The sequence below is a fragment of the Kogia breviceps genome, chromosome 1, assembly GCF_026419965.1.
Source record: "Kogia breviceps isolate mKogBre1 chromosome 1, mKogBre1 haplotype 1, whole genome shotgun sequence".
Lineage (NCBI taxonomy): Eukaryota > Metazoa > Chordata > Mammalia > Artiodactyla > Physeteridae > Kogia > Kogia breviceps.
Genome location: NC_081310.1, coordinates 149,328,832 through 149,344,503, shown reverse-complemented (window position 1 = coordinate 149,344,503; position 15,672 = coordinate 149,328,832). Strand labels below are relative to the sequence as shown.

Below are 15,672 nucleotides of genomic sequence, written 5' to 3'. Positions count from 1 at the left end.
AGCTATTTAAGGATCCTTTTAAAAAAATCACTAACAGTTTTGTATTTTCCTAAGATGTTTTATAGATAGTTTTACAAAAAGAAATGAGTCAAAAAGTAATCTATGATGCTGGCACCATTAAGAATTAAAATTATTTCTATGAAATTGAACTTTTTGACTCATTTATAAACATTTATTCAACACTACTATGTATTAGGCTTTTTCTGAGCAACAGGGTTATAACGATAAATAACACTAAATTCCAGCTCTCATTGACCTTTTATCCAGGAATGTAAATAGCTTTGTTATTTATTTATATGCTAGCAGTGATGGTGAAATATTTATTGAATGTGCACAGAGTGCTAGATACCATACTTGAACTGGGGTACAATGATGAATAAAGTAGATCTATGAAATAAATGTTGCATTCAGCGTTCTAGGAATTAACTTTGTTTACCCTTAAAAGTGTATTTTGCAAAATGAGATGTTTGGATGACAGTAAGTATTGTGACCGTCTTAGTCGTCGTCTTCACTTTCTGGATCTACATACACAAGCCTGTGAATTTATTGCCCCTTGATGTTGTGCGCGCATGCGCGTGCGCGCACACACACACACACACACACACACACGCACACGCACACGCACATTTTGGGTTTTATAGCTTGTTAGATTTCCCAAGTTGTATTGTTTGCCTTGAATTGTCCTTCTCGTGTCTTTGCTTTTTAGGTGAAGTTAGAGAGTTAAGTAGGATTTTAATTGTTTTTTAAAAAAATTAAAGCCACGTAATGATTGTGACATTTAAATGTTTTCCTTTTCCCCCTTCCTTGTTTCTGTGGTGGTAGGTCATTCCTAGTGCACATAACAAGGCCAAAAAATTAACTAATAACCAGGACCAAGACACCCAAGAAAAAAAAGAAAAGGTAACCTAACCTTGCAAGCTTTTAAAAAATGTTTTTGGTTTCTTTTTGCATATCTGAGCTGCAATTAATAAGTGTTTTTTTGATGAGTATCAGGATAGAAGTACTGTAGTTATAATATTTCCCTTCTGTGAACATGACTGACTGTGGCCTGGATGAAAGCCTAGTGGAGTATAGGTGTAAAAATATCATGACGCACCAATCAGCCATCATCATCTCTCTCTGTCTTTCCTGTTCAGCTGGACTGGTTGTCTGTCCATTCCCAGAAAGTTTCTCAGACTGATCTTTCTGCTCCCTCAGCCTGGAAGTCCATTTTCCAAACTGCTCTTCCTTTATATTCTCGAAGGAGCAGGTCAAAGGTCATCTCTCCTGAGAAAACGTTTCTTACTGTCAATCTGAGTTAATCCTCCACTCCTGTTTCCCCACCTCTATTCTAGTAGAATTAGTTGATATAAAATTTATCTTAGGATGTGGTGTCACGTAGGATGGATTTTCATTTTTCCCCATAAAGATAAATAATTATCCCACTCTTTTAAATAGGCCCTCCTTTGCACCACAACCTCTGTCATATCTCAGGTTATCAGGGGAAGATTGTTTCTGAGCTTTCTCTTCGTTCCATTTGTTTATCCCAGCACAAATGCTGCCCTACCTAAATTATTAAAGTCTAATAATAAATCTTGTTTTCTAGTAGAGCAATCTCCTTTACATATTTATTTTTCTTTAGAAGTGTATTACCTATTTGTGTCCTTTTTCTTTTCCATTTAATTTTATAATTAGCTTGTCAAATTCTACCACAAAATATTTGGCAATTTTGATTGGAGTTGCGTCAGATCTATAAATTGTAAAGAATTTACATCTCTATGATATTGAGCCTTCTTAACCATTAACCTGGTATGTCTTTCTATTTACTAAATTCCTCTTTTATTTCTTACAATTAATTGTTATCATTTTCTTCAGAAAGGCATTGTAAATCTTTGGTTTATTCCTAGAAATCCTTATATTTTGTGTTGCTTTTAAATATTTTTAAATTGCATTTTCTGTTGCTAGTATGTAGATATGAAATTGAGTTTTATATATTTTTTGACATCTTGTAACATTATTCTCTTATTCTTTTATAAAATAATCTGGTTCAGGACACTGGGAAGACCAAAATGCTGATATAAAAAAGTTAAAATCTCTCATAAACCCACCACCTAAAGATAAACTTATTAAATATTTTATGTAGAAGCTTTTAGTGTCTTGATGTATGCTTTTAGTGTCTTGGTGTATGTACTTCACATATCTATAATTTTTAATAAGAAGATGAATCCCAAATTCTAGTACTGTGTAGATTTTCATTTCTGAATTTTCTATATGGATAATAATAACCACTTTGGATAAAGGCAGTTTTCTTCTTCCCTTTCCAGTATTTTTTTCCCTTCTTTTATTATATCTGCTAAGACCTCTGTGGTGTTTAGTGGAAGTAATAAGAGCTAACATTCTTATTGTTTTACCTCCTGATAGTTAGGAAATTGCTTTCAATATTTAACCATTGAATATGATGTGTGCTGTAAGCTTTTGTACATTATCCTTTGGTTACGGAAGTATTCCCTTTCATTCTTATTTTGCTAAGAATTTTTATCACGAATGGCATTGACATTGAATTTTATCAAATGTATTATCTACATTCACTGAAATAATTTGTATGTGATTTTTTTTCTCCTTGAATTCCTTAATGTGGTAAATTATATTAATAGATTCTGTAATGTTAAACCAATCTTAAATTAATTTGGTCATGATCTTTATTGCCTGTTTGCTAGTATTATTTCTTTTAGAATTTTTACATCTGTGATTTTGAACGAGTTTGGCCTGGAATTTTCCCTTTATATACTATCCTGTCTGGTTTTGGTTATAGAAGACTACTAAAATGAATAGTAGGAGTACTTCTTTTCAGTTCTCTGAGAGTTTGTGTAAAATAGTAATTATCCATGCCTTAAATGTTTGGTCAGATTAGCTTATGAAGCCATCAAGGGCCTGTGTTACTGAGCTATTTAGATTTTCTGTTCCTTTTAGAGTCAGTTTTTTTTTTTTTTTTTTTGCGGTATGCGGGCCTCTCACTGTTGTGGCCTCTCCCATTGCGGAGCACAGGCTCCGGACACGCAGGCCTAGTGGCCATGGCTCACGGGCTTAGTTGCTCCGCGGCATGTGGGATCTTCCCGGACCAGGGCACGAACCCGTGTCTCCTGCATCGGCAGGCGGATTCTCAACCGCTGCGCCACCAGGGAAGCCCTAGAGTCAGTTTTGATTACTGACTCTTTTCTAGGAATATTGATATCACCTAATTTTTGCATTTATTGGTATAAAGTTGTTTATTCTCTTAATGTGTATTATCTGTGTTCTCTTCAAAGTAGTTCTTTTTCATTATGAATATAGTTTATTTTTTATTAATCTTTAAAGTAATTTTTCATTTAATTCCTCATTTTGAATAATTAAGTTTTGAGCTGTTAGTTATATCTTTATTCTGTTATATCTGTTATATATCTTTATTCTGTTATATCTTTATTCTGCTTAATTAATTTTGTTCTCATTTCTATATTGTCTTATTTGGGTTTATTTCCTTCCCCCCACCTAATAATCTTTAGATAGTTGTAGAATTTATTAATTTTTAACCATTTTTTTTTCTAAAATTGTCATTTCAGACCATAAATTTCCTTCTAAGTTCCTCTTTTTCTAGATCCCAAGATATTAAGTTTGTTTAGTACTAAGTTTTTTTTTTTTATCTTCCAGATGATTTATTTTTTACCCAGGTTTATTTTAAAATGTATTTTTGGGCTTCCCTGGTGGCGCAGTGGTTGAGAATCCACCTGCCGATGCAGGGGACACGGGTTCGTGCCCCGGTCTGGGAAGATCCCACATGCCGCGGAGCGGCTGGGCCTGTGAGCCATGGCCACTGAGCCTGCGCGTCCGGAGCCTGTGCTCCGCAACGGGAGAGGCCACAACAGTGAGAGGCCCGCGTACCACAAAAAAAAAAAAAAAAAAAAAAAAGAATAAAATGTATTTTTAATTTCCCTACAAATATGTTTAAAAACTTATTGCTGTTTTTTCTAACATATTTCAGTTATAATCAGATTTTGTTTTATATAATATCTTTTATATTGGTTGAGACATTTTTATGGCCTAGCACATAGTTATTGTAAATGTATAATTGTGATTTAAAAGAATAGCTATTATCTAGTTGTAGGTTGCAGATTTTTATACAAAGTTATTAGGGCAAACTAATTAACTGAGTTATTCAGACATTCTATATTCTTAATGATTTTTTTGGTCGGAGTAACTTAACAGTCTTCCATTTTGATGGTTAAATTAATCATCTTGTAGTTTTTCATTTGTTATTTTACATTTTTTTAAGTTAATTTATCAGGTGTCTACAAGTTAAAAAATTTTATATCTTCATAGGGATATAATTGATCTTTTTATTAATATGTGGCATTATTAAGAAATGCCTTAATATCTGTTTCATCCTATATCTCTGAAACTAGGCCAGCTTTCTTTTCGTATTTGCCTAGTATTTTGTCTTGGAAAGTTTTGAGCCACACACGGAATGAATTCAGGTCTCCTGTCTAGAGGGTCTGGGCTTATAAGGAATTCTCAGGGGACACCTTTTTTCTTTTCTTTTTTTTTGTTTTCTTCCATCTCAAGCTAAGGCCAAGGCCAGGAAATATTCCTACTGTCTTCTGCAATCAAGATTTTGGTTTGTTTGATTTGTTTATTTGTTTTTAACTTCACCCTTTGCAGGTTTCACCCCATTAAAGAAAAAAAAAAAAAGCTATGACTGAATTGAACACCTGGGAACACTTTATTTACAGAAATGTGCATGGAGGCCAATCAAGACCCCTTGAAGATTTGGGGAGAGGGTTCTTGAAAAAGATTGAATTGGTTACCAAATTATAGAATGACGTCAGTTTTATCCTGGTTGTCCACATTCTTTGAGTTCAGATTTTTTTTTTTTTTTTTTTTTTTGTGGTATGCGGGCCTCTCACTGTTGCGGTCTCTCCCGTTGCGGAGCACAGGCTCCAGAGGCACAGGCTCAGCCGCCATGGCTCACGGGCCCAGCTGCTCCGCGGCATGTGGGATCTTCCCCGACCGGGGCACGAACCCGTGTCCCCTGCATCAGCAGGCGGATTCTCAACCACTGCACCACCAGGGAAGCCCTGAGTTCAGATCTTAATCACAAACATTATATTCAGATTAACAGTAGCATACCACTGGGTGTTCAGGATTCTATGGTTTGATTTTGGCAACCGCTAATAAACATAGACAATATATAGATTCTAATAACGACCATGGTTATTGTTTGCAGAAGTGTTAGTTATGTACAGATTGCAAGTCATTACTTGCAGAATACTTCAACCTTTTGGAGGTACAGGCTTTATTTGTAGGAATTGGGGTTTGGTAGGGTGATATCTTTAGCCCCACTTCCCACCTTCTTTGACCTCAAATAGAAACTATGGACTAATTAAATTTCTAGCTTTTATTAGATAAAAATGAGTAGATACTGTATGATTATAAATGTCTAGAAAATACAACCTGTAGCAACAAAAAGGAGATCAGTGGTTCAGGAGAACAGGGTGCCAGGGGAAGGGGTGGGAAAGAGGGTGATTAAAAAGAGTCACGAAGAAACTTTTGGGTGTTATGTTCATTGTATTGACTGTGGTAGTGGATTCTAATTGTACATTTTAAAATCTGTGAAATTTTTTTATGTCAGTTATACTTCAGTATACTGCAGTGAAGCTATTAAAGACAAACAAATATTCCCTGTTTTTCTGGAGCTTGCATTTTAATAGGGCAAAGCAAACAATATAGAATTCAGTGACTGCTAACTTTAAAGCAATCTGGGGACAAGACCTGAAGACCCACAAAATATGGCATATGAAAGGGACTGGAATATAAGCTCCATGAGGGCAGCGAGATAATCTATTTCATAATTACTCTATCCGCATTGCCCAGAACACTACTGGGCACCTAATAGGCACACAATACATATTTAATGAATGAATAAAGAATCCTAAAAACAGAACAAAACAAAATCTCTGGCTTTAGGTTACTAGGGATTGGCACATGCCCTCTGAGGACTTACCTTCTGATTTAGAATTTATGGTTGTTTCTGGCCTTAGTTATAGAAACATATTTTTGAATTTTTATCTGTCATTTTTATCTGTTTTTTTAAAGAAGTGTTTCTCAGAATATTTAGTCTGTCTTATTATTGGAACTGTGATGATTCATATGTTGATTCAAATATCTGAACATTCATCAAATCTTTATTGGAGACCTATAGTGTGCCAGTTACTGTGCTACAGTCAGTGGGTATAACATCAAAAAGGAAACAGACAACGGATCAGTCTGTGGGGACACAGACAATAAACACACAGATGAACAAACTGGTTACTAATTTAATTACTTTGGGGAATAACGTAATTTGATTAAGGAATATTCCACATAAGATTTCAAGAAGAAAAAGATAAATATGTGATTCTTATCAACTTTGACCTGTTCCATTAAACCAAATTGAATTTCCATACATAGCAAGGATATTTGCATTCAAATTTTTAAAATCTGGTAAGAACCTGGTAATACCAAACGTCAGTGTAAGTCTATCCAGCTGAGTTCCTTGGTATAGAGAAGAAATAGTCACTAAGTTGACATGGCAGTAGTTAACATTGCAACCATAAACCCCAAATCAGAAGGTCAAGGAGAACACAGGAAAGTGGCACTTGCCCAGATAGCATGTGCCAATCCCTGTTGACCTAAAGCCAGAGATGTTTGTTTTGTTTTTAGGATTCTTTATTTATTCAGTAAATATGTATCGTGTGTCTGTTAGGTTCCAGGCAGTGTTCTGGGTCTCACACTTAACCAAGTAAGTGACACTTAACCAAGTAAGTGAATTCTTTGGAGAATTCAGAGGTGATTACTGCTCCGAAAGCACTCCCACTTGTGAGTTAATTGATCATACCGGAATCTACATCTCCATTACAGGATGATGTTTCAGTGATTACGGGATGTACTTTGCTATATTATTCTTCTCTGGAATTCTATCTTGTGCACCAAGCATTATTCTACATCCTGGAATGACAGAGTACCTTCACTCCAAGAAGTTCATAGATGAATGTGACATGTAGTGAAATAAACAGAAGTATAATTGGTATGACAGAAATATGCCCAGGGTGCTAGGGGAGAACAGGCAGGGAGACTTCCCCAAAGTAGGAAGGTCAGGTGATGACTGAACTATCTCTTTAACAATTATTATTGATAGAAGTAATTCCTTTTATGCATTTTTTTCATCAGTGATATTCCATATTGTGCTACTCTTTAGAATTGGCTGATAATACTCAGGTTAATGTCCAAACATTTGTGATACACACACACACACACACACACACACACACACACACACACAAACATGCACAGCATGTAGACATGTGGGCATCATGCCACATTAGTATAAATATTTTTATTGTCTTATATATTTTTGTTTTATATTCTACACCAATAAGATCAAGGAGATCAGGAAGAAGGTATAGGTGTTTCTAATTAAAATTATCAAATCTCTTTGACTTTGTGAATCTAGATTCTTATATAAAAATGCTTCTGAGTTAGTGGTTTCTGTGAAAAGAGGTTTTATTTAAAGACCGGCACATCTAAAGTAATATAAGTTATAGTTTCACTATTTTCTGGAAAACTCTGGGAATGTTAGATTTAACTAATGCTTATTAGTCTCTATAACCAATTAGAAAGAGATTCTTTAAAACAGGGGTTCCCAACCCCTGGGCCGCAGACTGCTACCGGTCCTCAGCCTGTTAGGGACCAGGCCACGTAGCAGGAGGTAAGTGGTGGGCGAGTGAAGCTTCATCTGCTGCCCTCTGTCACTCCCCGTTGCTCGCATTACCGCCTGAACCATTCCCCGTGGCCCCCTGCCCCTCACCCCCCGCTGCAGTCTGTGAAAAAATTGTCTTCCACGAAACCAGTCCATGGTGCCAAAAAGGTTGGGGACCGCTGCTCTAGGAGACTAAGTTTTTAATGTCAAATGTAGACACAAACGCAAAAACTCTGTGTGACAAAAAACTGTTCTTTCCAATGGAACCAAGACATGTTCTTGTACAAAAGCACAAACAGAAAGACTAATAAATAAATATGTTTGCTGTTGTCTCTCAATCAAGAGAGAATAGATGCTTATAGAACAATATATACTAGGTCCTCATCATCCCAACAAATATTAATTGCCAGATCATAAAGCCAAACTTCATTGGTCACTTCTACTAATGGCGAATAACTTCAGCCAAAGTACAAGTCAGAACCAAACTTAGCTTAGTGTCAGAAACAAAAACATAGAATTGGAAATTGAAAAATGGAGAAACAGTCAAAAAGGCAAAGTTCTGTTGCCTCTGGGGATTTACTGTCGGAACCAGGAAATCATGTGTATGAGTTTAAACAGCTCATGGATTGTGTATCTCAGGCATCACAGTTTCATTGGTTCTGGAAGGTGAGTCTACTAAGACTGACAAGTATAATGTAAGAAAAAATAAAAACATGCTCTATGAAATTGTGCAGAATGTTCAGGTGCCAGGTGTTTATTGAAATGGCTAACAAAAGAATCAATAAGGTGGTTAGCCTAGTTCAGAGAGAATTGGAGGGAGTATTTATAATTGCTGAAAGAAAGAATGTGTAAGATCCAAATTTAGATGCAAAACTGGTTAATGTCTTACATGGCAATGCAACTGTAATAATTCGCTAAAATAATTTACATTTCTACCAGACAAAGCTAATATGTGGTGCTCTTGAACAAGAACGATTTATGTCATTGTCATTTTTCTAAAAGTTAGTATGTCAGGGAAGCTAAACAACATGAGTGACAACCAGTTATTTACTCGTTCAGCAGATAGTTAAGAGCACTCTTCTCAGAGCTGAGGATGCCATACAGTCTGTGGTGTTCTCTGCCCTCATGCAGGTTCTGTTCATCTGGCCCTCCCTATGTATACCTTGCTCCAGCCTTTGTTGCCACAGGGAGAGCCTGGACCTGCCTACACCCTTCTCCCATGTGTGGTAGAAAGATGCCCGGGTATCTGTCAACACAAATTCATACCGTAGGGGGCCCAGAATATGCTTATCCTACATTTTTTTCTAAGGGTGTTGGTAGAAGTTAAATAAATCAGTTGCATAAAAATTTCCCCTGAAATATATTTTTTAAAGGGCTATTAAAGAGAATTTGTATCTCTTAATACTATTTTAAAAGCTGGCTGTCCTTGTTCTGATCATTGTCTTTCACTTAGAATGATCTGGTTCTGAGGAAAAGGTTTGCTGAAAATTCATTTGCCTTTATTATTCTTCATTGAACTCACTTTTAAGTTTTTTCAAACAAGAATTAAAGAGACACCATGATCACATTTCTGAATTCTTTTGTTGCTTAACAAGTACTTTGTATTTGGCATCTTCTCTTCCTTCATCACTCTTGCATTTTATTGATTTTTGGATTTTCTATAAATGTACAAAATACTGTTTTGGTTCGACATTATCTTAGATAAATTTGGGTGTGTGTTTTTCTTTATGGATCCCAAATAGTGTTTTCTATTTTGGAGGAATTTATTACATGCCTGCTTTCTGTAATGGACCAGTCATTGTCCATTTACTGAAGTGTATCCTGCCATTAGTGGCTTTGTCCTATAAAGCATAATTGATTGTACTTTATTGAAATCCTGTAGCAAAACAAATCTTAATCTGGTTATTTTGGCTTTTGTGGAGTGCTTGTGTGTATCAGCTCCCATTCTTTCCAGCAGCTTGGATCTCTCCATAGTTTGGCATGTTTTATTTTTCCCAGCATTCAAGAAAATGTCAACATTCTGTGAAGGTAATCTGATCATAAAGTCTACTTTAATTAAGCCTATTTGAACCAAATATTGATATGCTGTATCATTTGGTGTGTAAATTTAAAGAATACTTATACCGAAATACAAAAAATATTCATCATAAAGCTTTCTCTTTCTTTTATAAAACATTAAAATGTGTGTTGACTCTTTATAAATTGTAGATGAATACCTCTTTGGTTAGAAAATCTTGGTATTTCAAGTAGTTTTTAAAGGATGAAATCTGTACCTCCTACAATTGAATAAAAAGTTTAAATAATTGTAGGATTAACACATTGGGTAGTTTTTTCATTTAGACTTAATTTTGAAATGTTTTTCATTTGAGTTATTTGGTCAGAAACAAAGAAAACTAAGCCTCAACAGTGTAAAGAAAGTACATATAATTGACTGTCTCACTGGAGAAAGGAATTCATTCTTCTGTGTAGGTTAACAGTCTTAAAAGCTGTGCTTTTGAATTCCTGTTTTCTGTATTGGTGTGTTTACATCACAGAGTCAGTTTTACATAATAACATAAACATAAGAAAATGCATTGTATTTATTTTACAATCCTAGTGATGTGATGGAAGTTGGATAGAGTCAAAATATTTACAGATTATCTTTTTTATCCTGTTTGTCATTGAGGAAGAGGTTATACAAAGACAATTAACCCTTCTCTCAAATTTTGCATCTTCAGAGGCGAGGAACTGCTCCACCTCCAATGAAACTGCCGCCTCCTTATAAAGCTCCATCTGATGACAGTGATGAAACTGAAGAAGAATATGCATTTACCAACAGTGAGTTCCTTTTCATTATTTGGGGTGGATGTAGAATTTATTATATTATGCTTTAATGATTGTTGTAAATTGTCAAATACAGTGGTATAACTTCTTAGAAAATGTTTATGAACATATCTTGCTGAAAAAGAAAGTTTACATCTCCAAAACTTCTGTGACTTTATTTTCCTAAGTTTTTGTCTTTGACACTAATATAACAGAGTGAGTACAAAGGCAGCTGGGTGGTAAACTTTTATCTACATTCCCTCCTAGTCTTACTATTTGGTTATGATTATACAAATGCTAAGAAGTCCTTGAAATTGGAGTTTGACTCATAATAATCAGAGTTGAATGTAGATTTTAGGCCTTGTTTACGTGCCCTACTCAAGTGGATGGTGATATTGCCAATGCAAAATTACAGAGGGCCAACAAAGTCATAATTTTTCCTTTAGACGTCATTTCATGACGTCCTTTTGCATTAGTTGTATCAAATATACATTCACACATATATTTAATGGAGGCTTTATTTACAAGAATTTCTATATCTTTTATGTATGTAAAGTATATGTAGTTTAGATCTGATTGCTGTTGTGTATGGAATTTATTTTGGGGGTGATGAAAATGTTCTAAAATTAGATTGTGACGATGGTTGCACAATTTGTGACTATACTGAAACCTACAGGATTATACATTTGAATGGGTGAGTTTCATGGTTTTTGAAATTTACATATTTTAAAATAATATTTTTCCTTCTATAATATAGAAAAGGAGTCTGATACAGAAATTGGAAGAGTTAAAATTCTGGCTCCAGTACTTCCTAGTGTGTGACCTTAAGCATGCCCTCTTCTATGAAAATAATGGTACCTACTTCAAAGGGGTTGTGATGAAGATTAAAATAAGGCGATAAGGACTTTAACCTGACGTATTGTGAATCTTCAACAAGTATAAAGTTGACTATAACTTTATATTTTTCTAAATATAATAATATATAAATGAAATATAAAAATAAATATAGCTATATAACAATTAAGTTGACTTTATAAAAACTTGGTTTGTACTTTGTGATTTTACAGAACGCTTTCTCATGCATTTTTATTTGTTCAACAATCTCTGTTGAAAACCAACTGATTTTCACTAACAGTGCTAAGTGAGTCTTCTGTGAGATAAATGAAACATAGCTCCTTGTTTTCTCTGTGGGGTCACCAGCCTGGAAGGGAGGATACAAAGGCATGGAAACAAATTTCATAAAGGTACTTCAGTGCCTTGGTTCTCAACCTCTTTGGAAGAGCTACACATGATGGATACGATTGATATATGTGTGCGTTTGTGTAATGTAATCCCTTGTTTTGATATAGTTATTAGGGCAGCTGCAGCAGAGTGGAGATAGCTTGTTGATTATTCATAATTTTTGGGATACTAGAATGCCCATATTTGCATGGTTGTCAGGAAACCTGGTTTAAGCATGAGACTAAGATTACATTCTAATCCTAGCTCTACCACTTAGTTGTGAATTCATGGACAAGTTTCTTAACCTGTTCATGTCTCACACTTTCCTATCAATATGGAGGAGAGGGGATGTCTTATAATAATCTGCCTCACAGGATTGCTATGAGCATTAGAGGAAAAAGCATTTAAAGAACTTAGTGTAAGGATTGTGATACCTAGTAAACACTCTGGTTTACCATGTGCCAGTTCTTCATATGTGTTAATAACTCTATCAACATAATAACTTTGTGAGGTCTCTAAATGTACAAATAAAGAAACAGGCTCAGAGAAATTAAGGAATATGTCAAAAATTACACAGCTAATAAATAGTGGACATGGAGTTTAAATCCAGGCACCCTGACTCCAGAGTTGGTACTGTCTATCATCTACTCTTCCCATTACTTAAAACATTACTATCCCAGAAATAGGAACAAAGTGACTTGGGGCTATCTAGTGAATATCACTTTGATACCATTAGATAGGCGGAGCAGTTCCCCAGAGTTCCAAGACCATGTGTACATGTGTGTACACAGCACACATTCACAGCGTTAGAGGGGTTCAGGAAGGGCATTGATTTACACTGAAAGCTGATACAATAAGTACCCTACATACAAATGAGTTCCATTCTGAGAGCACATTCGTTAAGTCCAATTTGTTCGTTAAGTCCAACAAAGTTAGCCTAGGTACCCAACTAACACAATCAGCTCATATAGTACTGTACTGTAATGGGTTTATAATACTTTTCACACAAATAATACATAAAAAATAAACATTTTTAATCTTACAGTACAGTACCTTGAAAAGTACAGCAGTACAGTACAACAGCTGGCATGCAGGGGCTGGCATCAAGTAAACAGGCAAGAAGAGTTACTGACTGGAGGACGGAGAGAAGGATCCTCAGCACTAGGAGATGGAGGGCAAGCTGCAATTTCACTCAGGCCTTACGTTGACGGCACAGGTTCTGGTTCCTTGCTGGACTCAATTCTATCTAACCTCTTAAAAAAAAGATCCAGTGATGTCTGGGTAGTAGGTCTTTTTTTCTCGTCATAGATGACATGGTAGCACTGGATTGCATTCTGAACGGCTGCTGCAGCCTTCGTATACCATTCTACATTCGGGTCCTGTGCCTCAAAAACTAACAGTGCCTCCTCAAATAAAGAAAATCCCCTTGCCATTTCCTGCGTCATGAATCTCTCCGGTTCTTCAGTTACTTCTTCCTCTTGTCTCTCTTCATCCTTTCTCTGGGCCTGCAATTCCATCAGGTCTTCATTAGTAAATTCCTTGTGTTTCACAGCAAGGAATTCAAAGAAGTCGTCCTCTTACAGATCTAGTTTGAAATACAGATACTGTACTACTCTAGTCGATACAGTCCCTTTCAGTAAAGTACACAAAAGCACAACCTCTGTGGAGGATGCACACACGTGACAAAGTACACAACACACGTGAACTAACTTATGTGATTGGACGTGCAAATGCACGTTCACATCTTTGAAAGCTGGCAGCTTGAAGGTTCGTATGTAGGGGACTTACTGTATAGACTTCTAGTATCAAATTCATCTCCTAACTATGACATTTCACAAATCCTCCAGCAAATTTGGGCTGTGAATATGACTTTCCATTCATTTTGCTCCCCATTTTTTCCCTTCCCATTGAATTTTCTATTAACCTTCTCCAGAAGGGTTTGAACCGTATAGAGCTATGAGATGGTTCACATTTAAAATGTAGATGAACCCAAAGCCTCTAGCTTTTCTGTATTTCTCCTGATATTGATCTGATGAATTTTTCTTTGCTCGTCAACTCTTATTAAATGAATACTCCACTCATCTTTCCAAAACTAAAAGCAAATTGGTTCACTGTTTTATCAGATTCTTGTCCCAAAACTAAGCATTTCTTTTTACAGTGGTGAAAGCATGATTACATAACTTTCCCATGGTCCAGGACTAGGAAGTGGAAGGCTGGAATCCAAGCCGTAGGCCTACCAGGAAGTGATGATTATATTAGAGAGATCACCGACGTGAGATACTCATGATTCTAAAGTGTAGTTAATCCAACTTAGGTGAGCTTTGGCAAGTTACTCATTTACAAAGTTCATGTGGTCAAGAAATACTTATTGAGTGGGTATTTTAGGTGGGCAGACACTGTTTTAGGTGTTGGGAACACAGCAGGGAACAAGATCTCTCATTAACTTATATTCTAGAGGGGAAGAAAGCTTATAAACAATAAGATAGTTTAAATATTGATAAGTACTGTAAATAACTAAATAAAACAAGGTAGTGTGAGAATAAATCCCTTGGAAGAGGCAACATTAAGTGGAATGGGTAAGCAAGGCCAAGCAAGGTAGGACCCAAATGACAAGAAGGAACCAAAGAGCTGACTTTTTCGTCATCATATCGATCAGATTTTTTTTCAGACTGTGATCCACAGTAACATATATTTTATTTAACAACCGAATATAGATGTGCGCCGTACACACGGACACACACACTAACATGCATATATAATTGAAACAAAAGTTTCATGAAATATAACTTACCTTTATAACATATGAAGAACTTATTCTTTTTCTCTACTATTTGTTTTTTTTTTTTTTGGCCGCACCACGTGGCTTGTCGGATCTTAGTTCCGTGACCAGGGATTGAACCTGGGCCCACAGCATTGAAAGCGCTGAGTCCTAACCACTGGACCACCAGGGAATTCCCTCTGTACTATTTTATTTCACTTTTTAAAATGCTATTTGCAGCTCATTTTTTTCTTGATCGACTAATGAGTGGCAACCTGCAGTATGAAAACCACAAATCTGTGGTTTTCAAACTTCAGTGTACAACAGAAGCACCTGTTGAGCTTGTTCAGACACTAATTGCTGACCCCCTACCCCCAGTTTCTAAGTCTGGGAGCACTCAGTAATTTGCATTTCTAGGTGGTGCTTATACTTCTGATTCAGGGCCGACATTCTGAAAACTGCTGATCTGGATGGTATTAAACTCACGGGAGCAGGTGAGGTAGAGAAGTGTGTATAGACAGCAGCAAGAAGGGAACCCAGCACATGCCTAGCATAAGAGCATCCTAGCATAAGAACACTCTGAGGAGATTGTAGAATTAAGTAGTTTAAGAGAATGTGTTTCAAGAAAGGTTCTATCACTGAACCTCAGTGGTCAACTGTGGAATGATTCCGAGAGGCTGAGGAGTTTGGAGACAGAATAGTAACCATTGGACTTAGCAACATGGGGTTGCTGAGGAAGAACAGAAAGAGGATACTTGGTAAAATAACCAAGGGAGTTACTGTTCAGGTTGTTGTGAGAGTTCAGTGTTAACAGCCAACACCCACACGCCTCCTTTTATTGTGATTCGCTTGATTGCCCTTCACAAATGATTGTGTCTCTTACTAATTGGTTTGTGGCAACCCTGCATTGTCAGATGATAGTTAGCATTTTTTAGCAATAAAGTGTTTTTTAATTAAAGTATGTACATTGCTTTTTAGACATAATTCTATTGATTACTTTGTAGATTGCAGTGTAGTGTAAACATAACTTTTATATGCATTGAGAAACCAAAAAATTGGGGTGACTCACTTTATTGCGGTGATCTGGAACCGAGCACGCAACATCTCCCATGTATACCCGTATAGAGAGGGTGTTACATAACAG

At 36.1% G+C, this 15,672-nt stretch overlaps 1 protein-coding gene across 3 annotated transcripts in view; it reads left to right on the top strand.

Annotated features, from left to right (window-relative positions):
- Positions 1-15,672, top strand: part of PATJ (PATJ crumbs cell polarity complex component) — a 353,889-nt gene that overhangs the window by 150,546 nt on the left and 187,671 nt on the right. For all 3 annotated transcript variants that reach the window (XM_067006873.1, XM_067006872.1, XM_059083193.2), the window contains exons 26-27: positions 823-900; positions 10,465-10,564. In XM_067006873.1, the coding sequence (XP_066862974.1) occupies positions 823-900; positions 10,465-10,564 (178 nt within the window). The remainder of the gene's footprint in view (positions 1-822; positions 901-10,464; positions 10,565-15,672) is intronic.